Below are 24,601 nucleotides of genomic sequence, written 5' to 3'. Positions count from 1 at the left end.
TAAAATAAAACCATCCTTACACGTTGCTTGCAAATCCCAATTCAGCTGAAGTTTTTGGCTAAATGGTGATTGTAGGTTCAGCCTGCAAAACCCACACAGGAAAAGCTTGTTGAAATAAGCAACAGGGAAAAGTGCCCTCACTGACAAAAAAAAATGCAAATATTAGTGTGCAAGTTTTTGATATTTTTGGTTATTCCACCATTCTAAAGACACAAACTTGTAACAGTACAGTAATAATGTGCCCAGTATTTAACCTACTGTGCAGGTATTACTGAATCATTCAACCAAGGCCCTAAAACTTTATTTAGACATCGCTTTGAGAAAGTAGTACATAATACTGGTCCATGATTGATGTATCAATATGTGAATCTACCCTTAATTCATTATCTCATTCTTTCCATTAATCTTCTAGGGAGGGAACTGATCTTCTCAGGCAGACACATTTCTCCTTCCTTGGACTGAGTCTCTGCTGACTGTCAGTGTTCTGGCTGTCCAGCACCGGTATGGCTCTGCGCTTGGCATAAGTCTTCAACAAAGATAAAACATTTCATCCTCGAGAGAAATTTGAGTCAGGGACTCAGGGCTTTGGAATCTACAGAAAAGCACAAGCCTCCCTCAAGTCTGGGCTGGACCTAAAGACAGTGGTGAAGCTGCCCCCCGGCAAGAACATCAATGACTGGATCACAGTGGACATTGTTGACTTCTTTAATAGGGCAAACCTTATCTATAGAACCATGTCTGAGTTTTGGACGCCTAGGAGCTGCCACAATATATCTGGTGGGCTAAGGTACGAGTATAGGTGGCAGATCTCATAAATACAAGAAGCCAACAAAGCTCTCAGCACCGCAGTACATGAGTATGCGGATGGACTGGATCGAGAACCTGAAAAACAATGAGGACACCTTCCTTATAAGAACCAGTAAGTGCAAACAAGCACTTGTTGTTATCGTAGACATTGCTTTGAATACTGAGTCATATTTAGGGATCTGTAGAGAAGGTGTTACGCTGCCTAGTGGGACTTTATACAATGGAGCAGATATACACACACACATATATATATATATATATATATATATATATATATATATATATATTTATTTATGAACATAGGAGGGAATCCACTGCAAATGAAATATGTAAAAATAGACCCTTGAACATGACCCATGATTCGGGTACTTTAATAATACAGATCAGGCAGCATTGGAACATTAAGTTAAGATGGATGCTGCCCATAGTATGGAGAGTATTTAGGAAACTTCCTTTTTTCCCCGCTCGCCCTCCATTCCCCCCCCGCCCCCGGTTCCCCTTTTGCTATTTTGCACTTTAAATTTCATTACTGCCAGAGCAATTGGTAACACTTAGTTCAATATGTTATGTGAGCATAGAGCACTTGGCACTTTAGGATTAATATGCACTTTAGGGAGTTAAAAGCACTTCATCACTTTTCCAGTATTTGCCAATTTGCACATTTGAATTAATTATTTCAAAAATGGACTGGGTTCTAGCAAGTAAACCTTATTTTAGTATTTATACTATGCAAATTGTAGGTGGCCAGAAACATCCAAACATCGTGATTGGTTCAGTCAAGTGCAAAGACAAAGTGAGTAAATGGCAATAGTGAGGATACATTCAAAGGTAGGGGTACATGCACAATAGGATGGGGCTAACCACACTTATAAGGCAAACATTGTATGGTAAAGGATACAAGGCATTTAAGCCAGGAAAGGTATTGGTATTTTACCAAGTATTAAATCGGTGAGACATGAAACCAAAGAAGTGAAGTTTATTTTATAACTACATGATGAGAATGTGTATACATATACATATGGAATAATGCATTGATGCGGTCATGTTACACTATGTGAAGTATGTTGTCTATGCCTATTATCAGGTTTGCAAGCATTGGCACTTTAAACAGGGTGACTCATTTTCTTAGCGTTGTCATGTGATCAAGGCCAGCATTCGGCCGAAAGGCGTCAAGGCGGATTTGTTGTGAGAAAATAAATCCGGTCGCCAGTAGATAGTTATAGTTAGGACCGATTTTCCATAGGAAATCTGCAACATTCTATTCCCAATAAGTCTGGTGCCGATTGACGAATCTTCGCAAAATTTTCCAAACTTTTGGCCAGCTCCGGTCCGCTCCTATCCTGAAAATTTCACGGTGATTCGTCAAGCGGGGGCCGAGAAAAAAGGGGGGGCCCAAAACGCGTTTTCCCCATGCATTTTCCCATAGGACCTGTTGACGCAGCTACAGCCCGAACTGCTGAACGGAATTACACCAAATTTGGCAAAGAGGTAGTCCTCAGTTCAGACTCGTGCCTTTTGCTTAAATGGTGTAAATCCGTTCAGTAGTTCCTGAGAAAATTAGAGTTAAAAAGATAGATATAGCTGGGCGGGGCCTAACCACACATCTCATCGTGAGATCTGATTGGCTGTCAGTACTTCATCCAAGAAGTGTTGGCAGCCATCTTGGGACCAATATACAGGATAGCACCTCATTAAAAAGCATTGCAGTTAATAGAAGGTTTTAAGACTTTAGTTGCATTATAAATCATTTGTTGATGGTACCATACTCATTTTAGGAATTGTGGTGTGTTCTAAGGTGATTTTACCATGTGAAAAAGCCTTCTGCTGTGATATCATGAATCATGTTTGAGAGAAAACTATTTTCTCATGCTTTTCCCACAGAGGTTTGGAAGGTGATCTATTAGCTAAACTGAGAGCATATTTTCTGTAAATTTACATTATCTTTCTCGGTCATGTGAGAATGAAGTCTGACATTCTCAGTAAAACATGTACATGTCAGTTGATTCCTTTGTGTTCTACTGCAGCTTTCCAGAGTATTTTAAAGAACAACTAGAGCGCTAACAGTCCTACTTATGACAAACGTATTGCACACCTGAAGCCATCTTGATTGGAATAAAGTGGTAACTCTTAAAACATTTAATTTAAAAAGGAACAAAATGAGGGTGTTCATTTTGCCATATAAAGTATTATTAGTGCTGCAGAAAGAAAAATTAGGGCACATTTTGAGTGACTTCTCAAATCCTCTTCTATTTCATAAAAAAATTCTGACATGCAGACTGAAACATGCACTTTCAATACCAGCAGCAGACTTCCCTGGTGAGCAGTAGCTTTACTACAGTGATCTAATGAGCAACTAGAGTGCGACCATTCAGAATTTATGGCAAATGTGTGACATATCTGAATACCTTCTTGATGGAATCAAAGTAAAAACTGAAAGCATTTCCTACTGAGGAGACTGCAGTAAATGAGGAAATTAGGAAATTTCATAACAAATAAATCTCCCAAGATGGCCACCAGAGACAAAAGAGCCCAAATGCAGCACAATTATTACCCAGATGTAGCCCAATGACAGAAGTGTGCAAAACACTTATTTCTTGTGTATTTGCAGTTGTATATAGTGCAGACTTGTCAGGTATTGGGGTGCTTTACATGAGCATTGGTTACATTACACAAGATCAAATTCATTTTGGTTGTAGACATGGGGAGATAAAGTGATTTGACCAGAATCACAGAATGTTGAGCTGAAGCAGAAACTCCAACCTGGTTCCCCAGTTGCAAAGTCTGCAGCTCCGGAAGTAACACCACATCCTCGCCCCTAGGTGCAACATTTAATCAAGTGGTCAACTGGATAAAAAAAACAAAGATTACAAATAATTTAAAAGTTCTCTGTCGCTATTTGAAAACTCAGAAAATATGTCCTCATTTTAGTTTTTTAGAGCACTAACCATAATTTTGATGCAAATAAGACCCTCTCATATATGTAATCAGTAAAGGAAATGCTCTAGGTATTACAGTTTTGATTACATCAAGATGACGTCAGGCAATCTAGTTGTTCATTGGGATACTGTTGAGAGGCAGAGGCCAGGGGCACGGACTCTGAAAATTGAAGGCAGGTAGGAGAGTGCAGAGGCAACAATTTTACCACACTGGGCAGGCAGGAAGGGCAGTGGCAGCACAACAGACTATGGAGGGCAGTGGAAAGGGGGGCAGGGGCAACAAACCAACAATACAGGACTGGCAAGAGAGGCTGTGGCAATATAATAGAGCATTGTGGGCAGAAGGAAGAGGCAGTGGTAGTACAACCATGCATGCCAATAGACCAGTTTCAGCCAGGAAACGTCCAATATTTTTAAGCTCAAATGGGCTTTATTTGATCTGTCTCCTGTCTACAATCTCCTCTTTTTCAATGTAACTCAAAAGGGAAAATCAATACCCCAGTTTTTTTTCAAAATCTCCCTTTTACCAAGTTCAAAATGTTCGCAAGTATGGTACATTGGATCATGGTAGGCAGGAGGAATTGGGGTAGGGACATGGACTCGGATAACAGAGGACAGGAGGGACATGGAGAGGTGCACCAAACTGACCCTACAGGGCAGGCATCAGGGTTTGCAGCAGCACAATACACCACACAGGGCATGCGGGACGGGAGTGCAGCACAACAATCCATAGAAAGCAATAGGGAGGGGACAGGACCATGCACATGGACAACAGAGAACAGAGGGGAAAGAGGCAATGGTAGCTAGCTGACCATAATGGACAGACAGGAGAGAAAGCTGCAGCATAACAGACCATAAAGGGCAGGAGGGGCGGATCAGGGGCATTACAATGGAACATACCAGCCAGGAGGGAGGGAATAGGGGTCTGCACATGGAAACAGAGGGCTGCAGGCAAGGGGGCAGGGCAGGAGCAGCAAGATGACCATGGAGGTCAGGCAGGATGGGCACTAGAAACAAGACACACCATGGAGAGCACCAATGAGACTATGGTGGCATACACACAGACCATGGAGGGAAGGTGGGAGGGGGTCAGGGGCAGCTAGCTGACAAAACAGGGAAGGTGGGAGGGGCCATGGCAGCACAGAAGACCATGCATGGCAAGCGGGAGGGTTAGTGGCAGCACAATGGCTATGATGGGCAAGAAGGAGGGTGCAGGGGCATGCACAAAGGACCATGGAGGATAGAAGGGAGGGTCAGGACCTGGGCACAGACAAGAGTTCAGGGGAAGGGGCCTCACAACAGGCCATTTGAGATGTCATCAGTGATGTCATGAGTGATGTCACTGACCATGTCATGAGTGATATAATATGTGACGTCATCAGCAGTGCATTGCGGGCGCGCGAGTTATAGTTAGCTGAACTAACTATAATGGGGGAATTTCAATGGTTTTGTACGAGTGAAAAGTCCAGCTAACTACAACGCCCCTGAAACCTATGTTTTTTTCAGTGAATTTCTAAGGTTTTTTAAAATGCTAATTCCCAACTATAACGTGCCTGAAACCTATGGTTTTTTCAGTGAATATATATTCATATATAACAAGAAGCACCCTCGTGGCCGGCACTCCAGGCAGAAAAGGTAAAGACCCTTGTATGGCTGGCGGTGTTCGCTGAGATCGCCTCCTCTTACTAGGTTCGACGCGTTTCGGGAACACCTCCCTTCCTCATGAACATTTTCAAAAGACAAAGCGGCAGGCAATGGGGCTGCAGGTAAGCCTTCTTTTATTTCATTGCACAGGAAGTCTGTCACAAGTGAATAGCAATGCATTATGGGGCATGCAGTCTATAAAATTTGATAAACCCCCAGTGGGTTACCCGCCACAGTGTCTTTAAGTCAATGTTATTAAAAACGGGAGGAGGCAACAGAACACCGCCTACAACCATCCACAAGGCAGCCTCCTGGCCACCCAAACCGCATTCCTGCCAAGTGAAACAGGAACTACAGCAAGGGTATAGCAGCGGTGCCCTGTCGTGCCGTGGCCACGAGGGTGCTTCTTGTTTTTCATATATATATCTCAACACTGCAGGGTGACTTCTGTGAATGGGAATGGAGAATACAGTAACAACAATACAATGAAAAAAAGAAGTGTAGAATCTTGATTTCAGGTTAAAGAGGAGCGTTTATTTCCTCGTAAAAGTGGCTGCATCCTCATATCCCGACACATTTCCGCTGGAAGACCTTGTTCACAAGTGAGTAAGATTGTAATCACAAAGTGAAGGTGCATAAATCCATACAGTCACATGACTTTACATCACAGTCCTACAAATCCCAAGGTTACACCAGTAATGTTATCAAATGTTCGCATTGTGGTGCAATATTCACCTTGTTGCACAGCGTCAATCACCACAGTTGTAAATTGTATTATTACCAGTGCAACATATCTCCTTGAAATAAAGTGACCACGTGCATGTCGAATAAAATAGCAAAAGAGGCTTTTGAACGTTAAGAATCTGAAATTGTCAGAAAAAGTATATCTCCTTTATTTACACACCCATACACTCACACATCCACTCAGACCCAGAGGACCACTCACAGACCCACACAGGCACTCACACACCTACTCACATAGCCATGTACACACCCATACAGCCACTTACAAACCCACTCACAGACCAGCACAGCCACTCACACACCCATACAGCAAAACCACTGACAACCACTCACACACCAACTGAGCCACTCACACACAACTCAGAGACCCACACAGTCATTTACCCAGTCAAACACCCACCCATTACAACTACTCACACACCCACAAACACACCCACTGTATTAAATGTGTTGTTGGTTTGTGCTGAATGTTGGCTTTAGGTTGGGGGTGGATCCGTTGTGGATCCACAAGTAGCACAGCAGACAGATCCCTTAATTGGTCGAGGACCCATGGATCAGAGTGACAAATTACAAAAAAGGATTTGAAAACAAAAACAATTGTGTTTGGGAAAAGGGTTGGCTCTGAAAACAGCCTTTGTGTTCATGGTGTGTAGATGATAACTACACATAGAATGGGATGCAGTCTTTGTTAAGGAACATCCTGTAGCCTGTGAAATTGACTCCTTGTTTTCAATATATTCCACCCATGTTGAAGCGTAAGATGTTGTGGTATATAGAGCCCATGTTGTGGTCTCAGACATGTGCAGAAACAGCTTTATTGTCATGTTTCCTGGATGTCTCTAACTGAGGACAAAATTGGGTTGTCCACTGCCACTTCTGTCCTTGACAAAACACCAAGGCAGTATATGGGAAAAGTGACATTAATTTACCAAAGGTATCCTTCATTAGGAATTCCAGCTTTACCCCAGTAATTGTGCCTAAGTCATTGCCACCACAGTGTGGAATTATAAGGTCTGGATGTTGGCAATCTGCAATGCTTTCAACCAAAGGCAGCACTTGATGCCATTTTAACCCTCTGCGGCAAACCCAAGTAATGTCTACATTAGGTAAACCCAGGCCCCTGTCAATGCCACTCTTTCTAGAGCTCTCTCTTGCCCATAACACAAAACCATGGCTCAACATCCAGACTGACCATTTCGGAGAAAAGCGGGAGTATTACACAGGAAAAGGCTGCAGCAGAATAAGGCAGGTGTGAAGATGAAAGGCAGCTAAAATGGAGGACAGCAAGAAAACAATAAAAAAAGAACATATTTGATTGATGGGGGGGTTGTGCAGGGAACTCAAATTAGGTAGTGACTAACAAAAAAAGTAACTACCTCCGTTATTGGCTTTAGAAAAATAAAAGAGAGGTATGTTGTTTTGGATATGCTTGGATTCGTTAGCAGTTAGCAAACACCTGCTACCGTTAATGTGAAGTGAAGTATGCAGTTTAGAGAAAGTCTTGTGAACTTTTCACCTACTGGTAGCAGAAACTACTGGAAACACAGTCACTATGGAAACAGAGGTAAAAGAGTGTGGGCGAAGGGATCAAAAGAGACTGCAGTGTGAAACTGAAAAGCAGACTGGTATACATAAACTGCTCAGTAAGGAGTGAATGTCTTGTCATTAACACTATTTTACAAAATAAAACAAATGAAAACCATTAAGAGCAAATTGTTGAATGCTTTTAAGGGTTTCCAGGTGGATCGTTGAATCTGCTGAGTATTCACATGGGGGGCCAAGCTTAGCGCCGCAGTAGATCCACAGATCCATGAAAAACCGTCCAAATTGGGCTTCTTTCTCAGGAAACATGGGAAGGGTTCAAAATAGTGACCATTTAGAAGTGGCATAACAAAAATAAAAGATGAAAGGAAGTCTGTGATTAGCTAAGTATAGGAGTATGAGTAAGAGCGCATGAGGAAGGGTGGGCATTTTAGGTACAATTCTAATGATAGTGGAGGAGGAATGCCACAGTACTGACTTGAGATTTTCTGTGGAAAAAAGATGTTAGGTATTACACTAAATTTGGACAACAGCAAAGAGAATTTACAGGAATGTTAATTAGGTTATACTTAGGAGTCTGCAAAGAGTAGCTCTGGAGCTACTGGTAGCTCGCCAGCACCCTGAACGTAGCGCTCAGATTTGAAGACAAGCCAATACAATCTCAAAGAGTCTATGCATATTAAAGAAGACTGCACCGCTCATCTCAAAACAATTGGAGTGAAAGCTAACCAAACCTATAGCAGAGCCTTATAATAACCCTCAAACACAAACTGAGTTAGGTTATAGGGCCTGCCACATGCCGTTCTGTATCCACTCTAAATCACAAGGAGATTGGCCATGTTATACGCCCTGCTCTATTAGTCGCAGAACATATGTGAACAATTCCCTATCAAAGAACAGTGACAGTGGTAATCAGTGCTGACTCACCAAAGTGTGGGACTGCATGAGCCATCAAGAAAATGTGTTAGTTAGGAGCATGATCAGCCCAAGAGCTGAGAGGAGCAGTGTATGGATCCAGAGCAAAGAAAACATAAGAGCCTCATCTGCATTCATTTATGAGTGTGTCTTACATGGTGTACCTCCCTAATAAACAGTGTTGTTTATTGAAAGCTTCGCCTAGAGTCAAGGATCGTCAAATGTGTATGCTGGCCTACATCAAAAGGGATTTACCTCTGGTGAAATTGTGTCCGTTCATGGCATAATAGTGCCCATGGTGTAATATTGGTCATCCATAACTATTATGGGTATTTTTTTAGTGTAGTTGTTCCATACAGGCTGCCAATCATTGACATATTAAGGGCATGACTGGCCTACTTTTAGCCACCCCTGATGGAATAGTGACTGTTCCATGCACAATAATGGCCATAATTGATATAAGTTGGGCATTGAGGATGTTATGGCCTCCAGGCGTGGCACGTTAGCCCTAGTATAACTGTGGACATTACTCACATAACATAGGCATCCTTGGGCCTATAGTGAGCATCCATTACCTACGATTGTAATACATTGGCACTTTAAGCAGAATCTGTCCATGTAAGGCATGTTTACATGATAGTACTGATATTTGGGGATTGTGTATTTTCTAAAAATTAAAACTGATATTTTAAAGACAAAAAATATGTTTTTTAAGAAAAGGTTTTTATTCTGAAAACTGAGTTGTTTGCCCAAAATGGAAAGTGATATTTGATAGAAAAAATGTGTATTTTCAAAAACTAATATGCTGATATATTGTAGTTCTTAACACATTTAAAGTTGATAGCCGAAGGATAATTCAAGCTGAGTTGGAGGGGACATACAGCTCTAGTTCTGTCCTTAGTGCCGCAGAGCATTTGATAATTTGAATGTTGCTTTATTAGTGATGGGGTGGCATTTAATATCGAGAAACGTTTTCCTGCAACTTCTGCTGGTATCCTTGCCTTGAATACTTGGGAGGTCACTACTGATAATCCTACTTAGAGTGATCATAGTGTAATGTTAACGCATGTTGTTCCTATTTTACAGTGATAACATATGCTAGTTGTTCGGGAGGACTTTCCTTTTGCAGAAGTAGCTCTCAATAAAGAAAAGGTTGGAGACCCTATGATCTTTATATTTCAAGTGGCATCACACAAAAGCACAGCCTAAGCAGTTAAAGGTTAAATAATAATGGCTATTGCTTTATCAATTGGCATGATACATTTTCAAACACAAAAAAGGATTTCAGGGGGCTATACTTTCTGCAAGCATTCCGCTGATCACTTTTTGTCTGTTTAACACATAATTAATCCAGGAATTCTGCTAAGAAATACTATAAACACAGTTAAGATGGTCAGAAAAGTGTTTGATAAATATTCTTGTTTTCTTAGCTCTGGCTATAGTTTTCTGAGAGACTTTATGTCACAAATTCTTCAAAAAAAGGAAAAAGGAAGAAGGTTGGAGATAGAGCGACCTAGAGTCACCCCTTTCAGCAACTGCCATGGGCTGCGAGATGTATTGTTTACTGTGCAGTGGGCTTACAACCCACCCACACCATACCATTGGTTGTTTTCGTTGTCATCTTTCGATTGTTTAGCTCCCGTAGGCTTCCCTTCCTTTCTTGTGTTAGCTCCTCAGTGAACGATTGACCAAGTTTGTTTTCTTTCTTGTCTTTGTTCTTCCTCATCTTTTTGCAATGCACTATTTTTTTGTATAAGCATTTTGATATTATTCCTGGACGTGCAGTGTGTTTTCCTACTTATAACACAAGCATATGGTTTTATACTTATGTTGCTTTGACACTATCTGCCGTCTCAATCAATGCTTTATTTATTTACACATTTAATCACTACTACTCTACGCCACACAACACAACTCCATTCAATGCCACACCACACCACACCACTCTACTCTACTCTACTCTACTCCACTGTACGCCACTCTATGCCACACCACACCACAGAATGCTACTCTATCCCACTCAACGCAACACCACTTTCTCAATGCCATTCTACACCACTCCACGCCACTCTACCCACTATACACCACTCCATTCTACTCTACACCACTCGTTCTACTTTGCTGCCATGATAACATTTTTGTTCGATTTACCGTTTTTTTGTTCAAAGTACAGAAATGCCTGCATATAGGATTTCTTAAAGATGAAATGAAAATCCTGGCCTCCTGTCAAAAGTTTCTACTTGGCAATATCCTGGTGTCTATGTTTGTGGGTACAGCTTAACTCTGCTAATGCAGTCTGTTCAGGAAAGGGGACATACTCGGAGCTTTCATACTATTGTAACTAAAGTTGTAGTTCCATTAAGGCGGTTTCTTTCTAGAATTCTGAGGCAACACACACACAAAGTCAGCCAATGATTACCAGACAATTCTCCTCTCAAAACAACCACACCATTTGCCTTTACTAATATATTTTTTTCTTTATGAATGGCCCTTTCACCTGTACGAGTCGGACAGTAACACTTTAGTCTGACATGTTTGAGCTGTAAGAGATACATCACTGGGTACAACCAGAGGAAACATATTTCTGTACTGTATTTTGTAAAAATGTAATGTTTTAATAGGCCCGAGAGTCGTGCAGAACACTAACTTGTGAACAGTTACACAACAGCCTGGCTACTTTCACCTATTTGTGCATCTTGGATAACAAGTGGAGGACTGTAAATAGAATGTGTTGGGAACTATATTGGATCCAATTAAAGATATCGCTATATTTAAAGCATGCTCTTTGCGGCGATGCTATTCAGACTAAGAAAACTCCTGCATCTGATTGCCCCTTTACAGGCTGCTTAAGAATCCTCACCTCAAATTCCTTTACTTTCTCCATGGTTATCAAACGCCTGGATGTGTGACTGGAAAGTGTCTGTTCACAGTTGCTAATAAGCTTCAAGCAGGGGTGCCGCGGTATAATCTCTTCTGTGTATCTGGAAGAAACAAAACAGAGCTTAGAGGGCTGCAGCTTGTGCACCTGAAAACAGAACTGGTTACCGGGCTCGAACACAATTGGCTTACTCAGCAAACAACGCGGTTGTAGGGCTTCTGTGTGCGCTAATTACTTGGAACACTTTCTGACAAGTTCCATATGGTTGTAATGCGAACCATCAAGAAGCAGAGGCCAAGGAAAGTTTACCTTTGGATGGAAAATTACAATTTCGTAAGTCGCTGGTCTGCAAATTAGGAGATCCTCATTAGGAGATTATTATTTTTTTTTTAATCAATTGAAATGTATTCTCTAAATCTTTACTGAAATACACCACAAGATACCATAAAACATGCCTTCTGACTTCGTAGCACTTCTGTTCCTTGAAACAACTGATTTGGGAATGGGACGAATGTATTCCTCCGATGCTCAGAAGAGTATCAACGATAATAGGTAGGAAGATATATATATTGACTGTTTTTTTTCAATCAAAATCAAACATTACATATAATATGAGCAGTAATTAAATTCGCGTGGAATAACTACTAAATGTAGTGGCTTACAAACAACGGACACAAATCTAGAAGCCTTATATTTACCTTAGTACCATCGTTCGTACAAAATGGGTACAGCATCAGAAACAGAAGTATGCCATGATTTAAAAAAAGGTTGCAAGGATTGTCTTCGTTCCTCTATAATACCAGGATATAAACAGAAAAACTGAGGTAGATTGTTCTTTATAGCAAAAGCATCTAAATACAATTGGCATACTGGGAAAAAAACAGAAACTCTTCTCCTAAATTCAGCAAGGGGGTTAAACAATATCCTAACCAATATACCCTTGGAGGCTTGGGCCGCTTGTATTATTAGCGGTACGCGCTTGGAGCCACAACAGTATTGTGTAGCCCGGACTAAATGTGTGCAGCGCAATAACTACTTCCGCAAGGAAGGCATCTGCTGTTTTTTGTATGGAATTTATTTAGCCTATTTACAAGTCCCTTCCGTTGTTTTAAAAGTCGTGATTCATCTGGTACAAATTATGTGCCTGACCAGAACTAAGGGACTATTGTAAAATTCTACTCTACGTCCTGAAGATGGTCTAACGGACTAATTGGCCAAGACCGAAACCTCGACAAGTTCATCTATTTCCCCAGCTTTTTTTTGCATTTAGGGATAGTTTTCTGCTGTTTTAGTCATTTCCTAATCGTTATTTTCTTTGGAATAGAGGTTTACACCTATGATTTGAAGGTTTTACTTTCTGTATAACACTGAATAACCTCTTTCATGGTGCTTTGTTATAACCCTTTGTATCCCCTCCTGATTTGTTCACATTAAAACTGTTTATATTTTCAAAAGTACATACCCGTGTTGCGAAATTGTTCATCATAGATTATTCACATTCCTAAATGAATGTATTGATGTTTTGATTGCTCAATAGTCAGCCACCCTTTGGAGCTTGACCAATAAGTAATAGATTGGAATAACCTAACTCAGTGTTTTGAACAAATTCCCTTGTAGGCACAGTTATTTATTATTCGTGATTTAGATTTGGACGGTCCGACCGCCAGTCTGCTGCGGCTGTGTTCCCAAGAACTCCGCTGAGCCTACAACGGTCCTCCCGTCATATTTAGATGTTGTAGCCGTATACAGGAGAACACTGCTGTAGTGGCCATTCGCCTATGTCTCAGTACTCCGGCGCTGCCGAGTTGGCATTCTTGTGCTGAGCCGATTTAGATGTTCCTGATGGGCTGGCGGTCTGTGAGCGGAGGTGGTCTGACACAGTGACAACATGGGGGTGCACAGACAGGCAAGTGGTATTTTCATGTAAGGGTAAATCACATATACGTTGTGTACGAGTCCGTTAGTGCATGTATGCAATGTGTAGTGATCATATTTCTCACAATCTGCATTGCACACAGGGACCACAGCAGTCTTTTCTCCCATTGCTAGCCAACATCTAAAACAGGCAGGTGGACCGCCAGGTAGGCAGACAGGTAAACCGCCAAAAAAGCCCACTCCGTCGCGGTCCCGCCATCATCTACATCTGGCCCTAAGAGTTTTAATAATAAATATCTTGCTTAGCAATGCTACGGTATGAAGATAAAACGTAATGTGTTTTCTTTTGATCTATTCATCCAAAACATAACTTAAACCAGTAGTTTCCCTGATAAGTTCTAAATCAACTGAACAAAATCTCCATGGACTAACATATCCACAGCCCTAGATTATCGCGTACACCTTTCACTGCTTTTCCAGGATTTAGTTGTGCTAAGGTTCACCAGTGTTTCTAATTTATCAGGTTCTTCCTACAGATGAACACGTAATCAACTCCACTATAAAGATTTTAATTGGTAGAATAAACACAACTGAACTTGGAAGCTAAGGATCACATTATTCAAATTAATTCTACGTTAGATCAAACTGGCTAGTGGAATTCAGTAATTGAAAGACTTTCCCGAATTTCTTCATACAGAAAATTAAAAGATGCATCATACACAATTAGATCATTACAAAGCCTCCTGGTATGATGAGTGTTAGACTTGGCATCTATTGGCATGTTTCCCCTGAGCTTTTGCTTTCTGACCTCCCGATTTTGACTCTGTTTGTGCTGGCTTAGTGTTTCTGCACATTTTTCTCACTGCATATCAGTGGTAAAGTGCAAGTGCTTCTGTGGTAAAATGTGTTGTGGATTAGTGTTTCCATGATTGGCCTATTTGATTTATGTGTCAGTCCCTAGTAAAGTGCACTGCGTGTGCCAGGGCCTTTAAATCAAATGCTGTTGGTGGGCTGCTGCACTGGACTGTGCCACCCACCCAAACAGTCCGTAAATGTAACTCCGGCCTTCCTTTGCAGAGCCTGTGTGCAGTCTGGTACTGCCATGTCGACTTGGCAAGTGCACCCACTTGCCAGGCCCTAACCTTTCCTTTTCTTACAGGCCCAAGGTACCCCCGGGTGCAGTGTATGTAAAAGGTAGGACATGCCCTGGGGTGTATGGCATGTCCTGGTAGTGAACTACTGCCAATTTCCTTTTTCACTATTGAAAGGCTACCTGTTCTCCATAGGACAGAATGGGGAGTTTGTTTATAACATCTTATAAACATAACTGGCCCTGGGAACTAGGTAGGAAAATAAAGTTTAGTATGCCTGAACTTAGAATCTAAAGATGCATCTTTTAGTGAAGGTGATTTTTACATTCTGTGTTTGAAAATACCACTTTTAGAAAGTGGGTATTTTCTTGACTAACCATCCAGTATGCCTCTGCTGGGTTTGTGGATTGACTGACTGGGTTTTGGATGACAGGGGCTGGGGAGCAGGAGTGGCTCCGGATAGTCTAGGTGAGTCAGGAAAGGGATGAATAGACCTGGGCTGCATTTAGAGTAGGGGGAGGAGATTTCCTTGCACCTGCATGGGCCTGGTCTGCCTCTGACAATGTCGTCTCCGCCTCCTGCCAGGAAGCCACAACAGAGACGGCAGAACTGGTTCTGGCTGGGCACAGACACTCTCTGCCTAAGAGATCAAAGGATTTTGGGATATAAATATTGGGCCCTGACCCTTGAACTTTAGAACTCTTTTGCACCGCGACCTACCAGCACCTCGACGAGGACCGCATTCACTTCCCACCGTGACCCCGGTCTCACCGACGACACCATCTGACGCCGTCACCAAGCAGCTGCTCGCACCACGACCTGAGGGCACCGCACTTCGCACTGCTGCACTTTGCACTACATCACCCGACGCCTGCCGACACCAGCGCTCCTGACTTCAACAGAGAGTGGTTTGATCTGCAACGCGTGTGATTTCGAGGGCCCCGACGACTCCTGCACCGACCTCCGAAACGGACGCCTGCGGACGCCGTGCTCTCAGAAGCTCAACAAGAGGTTGCCAAAGCCCTGCATTTCGGATAGGTACTGTTTGCGGGTCTTCCCGACGCCGCGGTCATCCAGAACTGTTTGAATTTGTTTGCTCACGATGCCGTGATAGTGCCGGACGGAGTTATTGCCATCCAAAAGCTGTGTTTCAAGCAATTGTGTTTCAAGATAATTGAAGATTTTTAAGTACTGTATTGAAGATTTTTATTATTTTTAGGTCTCGCCTTGCTATCGCGTAAGCGATCGCAAAGCGAGACTATAGGTGCTTTTAAAAGTGCTCCCAAAAAGCGGATTGCATGGCTAGCACGCGCACAATCACGCGCATCGTGCCGCCATGATGTAATCCGCCTTTTGGGAGCACTTCAAAGGGTCCGCTCCCCCGCCCCCAAGCGCGCGCGCGCCACGCTCCGCCGGGCTTGTCTTGTTTTTTTAACTTTAAACGCGAGGCGCGCGTGCGGCCAATGCTTGTTTGTTGGATGTTTTCTTTTACACCGGCATTTCTCTCCCTTTGGAGGGGATGCATTCTATGCAATTAGGAAAGTGGAGCAGGAATCAGAGCCATAGATTAACCACCAGGGAACTTAACATCCTGTCCCCGTGCCTTCCCGACAGAAAAAGACCAGTACAGTGAATGGAAACAGAGCAAGCTCATCTCAGGGATGCATGCGTTACCGTAGGACACAGTGATGTCACGGGGCCAGACATGGTATCTCACGGCTGCTGATCTCTTGTCGCCTAGGCCGGCTGCAGCTTTTCTCGCTCTAAAGCGGTCACTGTAGGTCAGCGTGAATAGACACAGAAGACGGACAACCCCTACAAATCCGCCCAGAGCGAATAGTAGGCTCCCAGGAACTCAAACAATCATTAAAGGAGGTCTAAAATATAGCGTTTATGTTATTCGTGGTGGGATTAGTTCTTGGTCGACACAGTTATTAAACAAAAAAACTACTCCTTAACATGGAACGTCCCATAACATTGAATCATTTTCAATTTTGTATGAAAACGCTGTTTATTTTAAACAAGGGTGTAAAGTTTTATTAGATTTTTATAACTAGTGGGTAGGTGAAGTGGTTGAGAATTCAGATACCACTAGTATACATGGATTGAAAGTAAATATACGATACGAACAGAGGTAAAGAAGCTAGCTCCAAGATGGCCGCCTATTAAGCAACAAACCGGTTAAAACTGGCTTCGTATGGAGCACATTTCCCGCCATGCTTCGCAGCCAGAACTACTTGAGCAGTGGAACATGTTTTTCAAGAAATGTTATTAAGATCGACACGAACAAAATTCTCCAACAAGAACAATCGCAGAACAAAGGCGCATACACATTGCAAACACAATCCACAGAGCAATTATGACGCAAGAAATAGCCAGACTGCAACACATACCAAACAAGCATTGAAAATGCAACAGACCTCGCCTTTTATTAAGTTAAAGCCATTTGCTTTGCTAATGGTATTATATAGCAAAGCAAATGGCTTTAACTTAATAAAAGGCGAGGCCTATTGCATTTTCAATGCTTGTTGGTCTTGTCTTAAGTATATAAAAATCTTGGATATTTTTCTAAACTGGTGTGGTGTCCTTTTGTAGTGCTTACAGTGTATTACTGTTGGTTATGTGCAAATGCTTTACACACTGCTTCTAAGATAAGACTGACTGTTCGTGCCAAGCTACCAAGGGGTGAACAGGGGTTATTTTAGGAGTGTAACCCCCTTATCCTGACTAGGAAGAAGGGTCCCTATTTGGACAAAGGTACCTACCTCTGCCAACTAGAGACCCCCATTTCTAACAATGAGCAACTCAAACATTTACAACATTTATGGAAGGTAAATGCTGAGATTACAAAAAACATTTCGTCATCTACTATGTCAACAAGCATTGGCAAAGTCAACAGGTTTCGCCTACATGAGAGCTATTCACTTTGCCAATGTGTTATTGTACACCAGCGTGGCTGCTCTTCAGCATGGTTAAAAGTAAGTTCTATAGAAATTACGGGAGTGGAGTGTCGTAGAGTGGGGTAGAGTGTCATAAAGAGGAGTGGAATAAAGTTGTGTGGAGTAGAGTGGATTGTTGTAGAGTGGAATGGAGCAGAGTGTTGTAGAGTGGAGTGGCATAGAGTGGAGCAGAGAGGAGCGGCATACAATGGAGTAGCGTAGAGTGGGGGGGCGGAGTGGCACAGAGTGGAATGGAGTAGAGTGGCGTAGACTGGAGTAGAGTGAAGTGGAGAAGAGTATGGTGGAGTACAGTAAAGTATAGTGTCCAAGAATGGAGTGGAGTCGAGTGGCGTAGAGTGGACTGGCATTGAGTGGAGTAGTGTCAAAGTGTAGTGGTGCAGATTGGAGAATCATAAAGTTGAGTAAAGTGTCATGGAGTGGCGTAGACTAGGTTAGTGTGTCGAGTGGAGTGTTGCTGAGTGGAGTGTTGTTGAGTGGAGTGTTTCTCATGGAGTAGAGCATCAGAGTGGTGTGGAGTGGTAAAGCATAGAGTGGAGTGGTGAAGAGTGGATCAGAGTGTTGTGGAGTGGCGTAGAGTGGCACAGAGTGTTGTGGAGTGGCATAGAGTATCGTGGAGTGGCATAGAGTATCGTAGAGAGGAGTTAAGTGGTGTAGAGAAGAGTAGTGTAGAGCGGTGCAGAGTGGCATAGAGTGGAGTACGGTACAGTAGTGTCGTGGAGTGGTGCAGTGTTGTGGAGTGGTGTAGAGTGGAGTATGCATGGTGTAGTAGAGCACTGCCGTTACAGATTACATTTTCAATTGAAATTACGATTCAATTTGCACGGACATACAGCTTTACCGTAAAACTATACAGCGCACAAATGATAATGTGTAGAAATCAACATCACCTAGTGTATGGATTTGATCGCATTAAAATATTTGTTTCCACCATACTTCAGAATTACAAAAAATGTTGTTTGTGCTTTCCTAATTCTGATATATTCTGAAATATATGCACATTTCATTTACTAACATTTAAAATGTGTTGTCTGCTAGAAAGAAATAACATCCTACAGCCTTTCCCTTTCACTCCCCCGGTACACAGCATGATGTCGCATAAATTCTTCACTCAGCAGACAGAGAAGGAAAAGTAAATGCCAACCTTCCTCGGAACACAAAGCTTATTATTTGACCTTTGTCGTTGACAGCAAATGTGTCAAGATGAAGACAACATTTGAAGGACTTTTTATTGTTCTTTAACTTCCTAACATAGGCATGGTTATTTTGGGGGTGCTTTTGCACCCCCCCAATCTCCTAATTCCAGCACCCATGGCATCAGAGGCAGTCAGCAAGGCAGTAAACAGACTATGCTCAACAGAAGGACAAAGACATGCTGCACAGCCTAAAACAAATAAAACCAGCAAACAGAAAGCAAGCAAATGTGAGATGCAACACACAAAGCCAATAGTAGGCAATGGGAGTCGGGCATTCCCAGGGAAACTTTCAGTATGTCCCAAACAGGTCTGTGCAACCAGACAGCTGTGCTGTCTTGTAGGCTTTGACCTACAAAGAGAAAGACTTAAAAGGAACGTTTGCCTTTGAGCCCTCAATGGTGAAAAATATTCAGTTTCAACTAGTCTTTCATAAAAAGATCAGAACAGAGCCAAAGCGAACAAGTGAATTCATGCAACACATTTTCCCTTTTAAAGCATGGAGATATTTTTCAACTTCCCAGACATCTGCAAGCATCAGCATCAAGAGTAGCATTTGCAAACTCAGACAAATGCATTACTAACCCAGGGCAATTAAAGGCATATCAAGGTAGGACTCTTGTACTCACTCTGCTTTGAACCGGAGGTAATACACTTCTAATGTAGAATAACTTGCGCTTTCAGAACAAATCATCTTGTTACTAGCTATAAGCAGTTTACAACAAATAGAATTAAAGATGGGTAACAGTGAATTACAAGGATGTTTTTCACCGAGGTGTTCTGAGTGACACCAAAGAGAGAAAAGCTCGAGTTGTCTATAATGTCACTTAAAATCCAGAGGTGAAAACATCCTCAATTTTTACCCTTCTAAAATCTTATGTTATGTGTGGCCCCCAAAATCATCTACCCCTATTTTGAACTACTATGCAAGGACAGAGGAGTCAAGCATAAAATGACTTCAGTTATGTATCTCCATCCGAAAGGTTAAAAAAACCTTACCTGCCATCTTTGACAAACCGCCACCACCTTCCCTGCCTTCCTTCCCCCTCCTGCAGCTGTGATGGCATCTTTTATTTAAAGCACACAAGCAGCACTGTGCGCGCATGCTCATTTATGTGTTTACAAAACCTGCAAGCGGTGCGTAAACAAGCAAATGCGAGATCTTAAGATATTGCGGCACCTGTTCTTTAGCTTAGGATGTTGAAAGCTAAAGCGCAGGTGCTGCAATTGCTTTAAAAGTAAACAAATAGGAAAAAAATGTGCACTTTTTTTCCTATATTTTTTTTTCTTTTAAAGCAATTGTGGGACTCGCCCTTTAGCTGAAGATGTTTAAAGCTAAACAGAGGATGCCACCATTGTAAAAAAGAACAACAAAAAAATGAAAAAGAAAGGCATGCAGCCGTGTTCGGCCACCAAATAACAAAAGAAAAGCACAGCCACCTAATTCTTCCAGAGGCATGTTGCACTGGACAAATGATTTTTTTTAAAGTGTTGAGGGAGAACGTGTCCTGCCTGTGTTGCAGGCAGGACCAACCTATTTAAGAAAATAATGCTCGGAGGCTGTAATTAAAGCCTACTGAGTAACAACACATGTAACAGGGGTGACCTCATGGGAGGTTACAAGAAGAGAAAAGGAGGTGCTAAGGAGGGACTACTAAGCCTATTGACCAATGAAAAGCCACCATTTTTAAAGGACAGGGACAGGAGCCAATTAAAAAGATGGGTGGAAAGTGGGCAGAGCTTCATGCCCTTATCCATAATACAGCATGTCTCTAAGAGACAGTGCAAACGCTGCCTAGGCAAGACCTACAAAACTATGATGTTTACCAACTTTCCTCACCATCACTAAAAAGCTCTTCTTAATGGTCATCGCTACTTAAAGTCCTAAATTATGACTATGAGAAGTCAGTCCATAAAATATGGGGTGGAATATCGTAGTGTGATGTGACCGAATCGCTTTAAAGAAAATTACAGTCCAAATAAAGAAATGATATTCAATTGATAAACTCCGCGTCCTGTGATTTGCAAACCACACAGAAAAGTATGTTTGGTGGAGAAGGGAGAAATTGTAGCCAGGAGTCCAAGTTACATAGCACTGTCTGATAAAAGAATGCAGACTACAGACTGACATGCTTGGAAACGTTCTGAGAACAACAATTTAATCAGATCACATTCTTCTGACTGACCTATGTCAAAAAGCAAGGTTCTGAAGGGTGAGAGGTGTAAAGAGGCGGGCTTGTGTTGACTGCAAATGATTTGTAGGTAGCTGCCAACAAACGTCTGCATATTTGGTGTTTTCCGAAGTCTACCAAGTGAAGAAAGTGAGCATTGAGCAAGACTTCAGGATTAGATTAAGACGGCACAATGTTTAGCACTCACGTTAGAAAGCCTTTCTTTCCTGGGTAGAAGTAAACCCAGCAAATGGGTGCGTCGGGTAAAAAAAATATCTGGAAATGCAACCAATACTACCAGTAAAAAATAAAGTCTCTGGTGTCCTGGCTTCGTCATTCAATTCATCTTTGTAACTCTCTTTCACAAGATCCCAAGAGTCCCACCATCTGACAACAGAAAGGTGCCTCAGCCCGAATTCATACATGCCACTTGCTACACCTATAGCTTGCAAGCACCTATATTCTTCCCATAATCAAAAGCTATCAATGACCTCTGCTAATCGAAAGAACAGTTTTAAACAGTTTTCTAACATTTTCAAATAAAAGCGGCGTATTGTCATCCTCTTCCAACGTCATGATTTACAGATAACGAATGCTTGCAGAGTCCTCTGAAGCAAGAGCGGCATAGGCTCAATTTCTAGAGAACGCACCAGAGCCCTCAATCGCTTAATCTCTGCGGAATAGGTATGTCATTTACATATTAATATAGGAATACATAGCCTGGATAACAACTACAATGGTAAAAGTCATTTTATTGTGTCTGCGTGGTATCAATCTCAGATTCACAAGTGTATTATCCAAACATATTGTAATGTTTGAGGACTCTAGAACTTGCCAAAAAATAACTCTGAGGAAGGCATGTCCCATTTCACTGACCATGAGCAGTAGAAATTAAGCAGTTCCCTGGGTGGATTTTCACTGCCCTAAAAATCTGCCAGGGAGGTCGTCGCATTTGGCGGAGGTGCTGGTGTTCACTGCTTGCAGAACGAGTGCTGGAAACTAAGTAGGATTGATTGTTCGAAAATACAAGTTTGCAAGGAAACAACACAGTGGAAAATCTGTCAGGGGTTAAAAAACCTGACCTGTGATCTGTGCACAATTGTTAATAATCTCAGGGCATACAAATTGACTTGAAATTTTGAGACTTTTTATCCTGTTTAAGAAGATGGTAAGCCTGTAGACAAGCACGCCCTTTTCAAGGGCGTGAAAAGGTTTTGAAGTGCATGGGTTGCACTAATTACCTCATCACAATATAAAACAATATCCGCAGCATGAAAAAACGAATCTCCATGAAAAGTTACATATGACCCATCTGAAAATGCATTAACATTTCCAACTCTGCCAAAGCAGGAAAGGTATTTTAAAACAGACGTTTACAATTAAAGACGGCTTACAACTAACACACATAAGCTTTAAATAACTAACCAACAGCTAACTAACTGGAAGACACCTTAAGATCGAATCTACAACAAATGTAGTGCATCTAACAGACACTTTTCAGATAACCTGCAAAGAAAATGAAAGGTGAAAGAGCATATAAGGAGAAGGCTACATCGGAGTACATGCAATAAGTAAGAATTAGCAATCAATACCCACAACACCTAATACGAAAAATTGAAAGCGTGTAAACCTTATAGTTAGATAAAATAGGACAAAAACATTTTGTGTGCTTGTAACAACCTGTATAAGTTATAGGCAGTCAGTCTCCAGGCAAACATTTAAACAAGCATGGTTAAAGATAATAGGTCGCGGCAATTCAAGAGCTATTGGCTTTGTCAATGTCTCCAAGTCATGTTGTATAGCAGCATGGCTGCTGTTTAGCATGGCTGAAAGTAATTGAAAAATAGTGCTATTAGGCACCCAGCGCTGGCCGGTCACATTGCTTTTTTGTCCAGCAGGAGGAGCGGGATAAGAAACACAACAGGGGGGCGGGCAAGCAACACAACATAGGAGGATGGCGAGTGGGGAGAAGGTAAAAAAGTGCTATGACGTGGCCAGCGGAGTCCACCTCATAGCGCTTTGGTGTGGTGGTTGGGCACTTGTGTGGCATAGAGTGCATTTGTCTGGCATGGAGTACAATTGTGTGGAGTTAAATTATGTGTTGTGCAGTGTAATTATGTGTCATATGTAGAAGTGAGTGGGAATGGCGTGGAATTATGTGGTGTGGAGTTGCGTGGCATGGAACTGTGTTGTGTTGAGTTGAATTATGTGGTGTACAGTGGAGGGGAAATGTGGAGTGGAAATATGTAGCGTGGAGTGGAAATATGTGGAATGGGATTATTTGGTGTAGAGTGAAATTATGTGGCATGGCGTTTTGTTGCATGGCGTGAAAGTGTGTGGCATTAAGTCGAATTGTGAGAAGTGGAATTGTATAGTATGGAATATAACTGTGTGGTGCAGACAGCAATTGTGTAGAGATAAATGATGTGGTGCGTGTAGTGTCCTCGGCAGCCTGGGTACTCGCCAATGATTATGCCACACACGGAGCTTAATATTACAAGTCTTTATTCTGCCAAAATTGATGTCGCCGCTTGACAATGTGGGGGTAGGTCAAATGTTGCTTCTGGAATGTTCTGGCGGCCATATTGTCTTCACACTGTGACACACCTACTTTTTCTTTCACTTTACACACCGTCACTAAATGGTTCTCTTTACTACAACCTTTACATATCTGTCCAATGGCGGGACATTTACCTTCATGTGGAAACGAAAATCCACATCGAAAACATAAATTCTTTTTACACGCACTCTGGGCACCCCGGGCCTCCATGTCAGCAGCTGGTCTTTCAGCAAGCTCCTCAGCTCTGGCAGCCATCAATACTCGCTTCAGACTAAGGGTTCCTCTCAGTATTCGTCGTCTGAATGAATCTGACAAGCATCAACAACTCCAAGACGCATAGCTTCTTCATCATTAAATTCATTGAACTTACAGTGTATGATGAGTGTATCAAGTACTCTCCAAATTCATCAATGGTTTCACCAACTGTTTGGCATTTTTGACTGAAAATGTAGCTTTCGGTATCAACATTTGATAGGGAATTAAACTTGCAGCATTTCTTTAATAAGACAGTATGTCATTTCTTTTTATTTATGACTTCTTTCATACCATCACCAGCTAGAATTTTGAGATACTTGATAATCTTTTTGTTATCAGTCTCTACAATTGCCTCAAATAAAATCATCAAATGTCTCGAACCAAGCAGTCCATCTATCGCCAATATTTTAGTTTTGGTGTGTATCAAAAGGCGGTGGTGGTTTCAGGAACACACCAGCATTATAGACCGGTGTGGAACTTACAGAAACCGCTGGTGAATCACTGTGACTTGGTATAGCCAACTCATCTGTGAGACGATGTGACAAGCTGGCCTCTGAATCATCTTTAATGAAAGCTGGAAACGTAAATTTCTTCGGTGCCATCTGAAAAATGTCACTATTTCGAGAGTCGCTCTCAGCTCTTTATTCTTCAAAGACCTGTAATGTTGTTCTGAGCCCCAATCGACAACTTTGTGAATGAACTGCTTCAGGTATAAACGGCTCTGTAAGTACAAACTAGAAAATTTCTTCTTGAGCCACCTTCACCGAGCATTGTGGTTAGAAGATTCTCTTTAGTGTATTGAGTAAGTACCTGGTTGATCTCCGCCGTTCTGCACTTCTGTTTGCAGCAGCATTTTGCAAGTTATGATCATCTGCATTTCATAAACCAAGTTAAACCACGCAAACTCTCAGGGAGGGCATGGTCATTCTTCAGGTTTCTTATCCCCTATCTTGTCGCCAGTTGTAGCATCCTCCTCAGCCAGGGTACCCGTCATTGACTACACCACACATGAAGCTTAATATTACACGTCTTT

The 24,601-nt window shown here is 42.0% G+C and overlaps 1 protein-coding gene across 1 annotated transcript in view; it reads right to left on the bottom strand.

Annotated features, from left to right (window-relative positions):
- The window catches only part of TRMT11 (tRNA methyltransferase 11), a 285,703-nt gene that overhangs the window by 22,381 nt on the left and 238,721 nt on the right, over nt 1-24,601 (bottom strand). The window contains exon 12 of the mRNA XM_085611819.1: nt 11,449-11,569. Coding sequence (XP_085467945.1) covers nt 11,449-11,569 — 121 coding nt within the window. The remainder of the gene's footprint in view (nt 1-11,448; nt 11,570-24,601) is intronic.

The sequence above is a fragment of the Triturus cristatus genome, chromosome 6 (assembly GCF_964204655.1).
Source record: "Triturus cristatus chromosome 6, aTriCri1.1, whole genome shotgun sequence".
Classification (NCBI taxonomy): Eukaryota; Metazoa; Chordata; class Amphibia; order Caudata; family Salamandridae; genus Triturus; species Triturus cristatus.
Note: the sequence above shows the minus strand (reverse complement) of the source record. Positions and strands in the feature narration are given on the sequence as shown.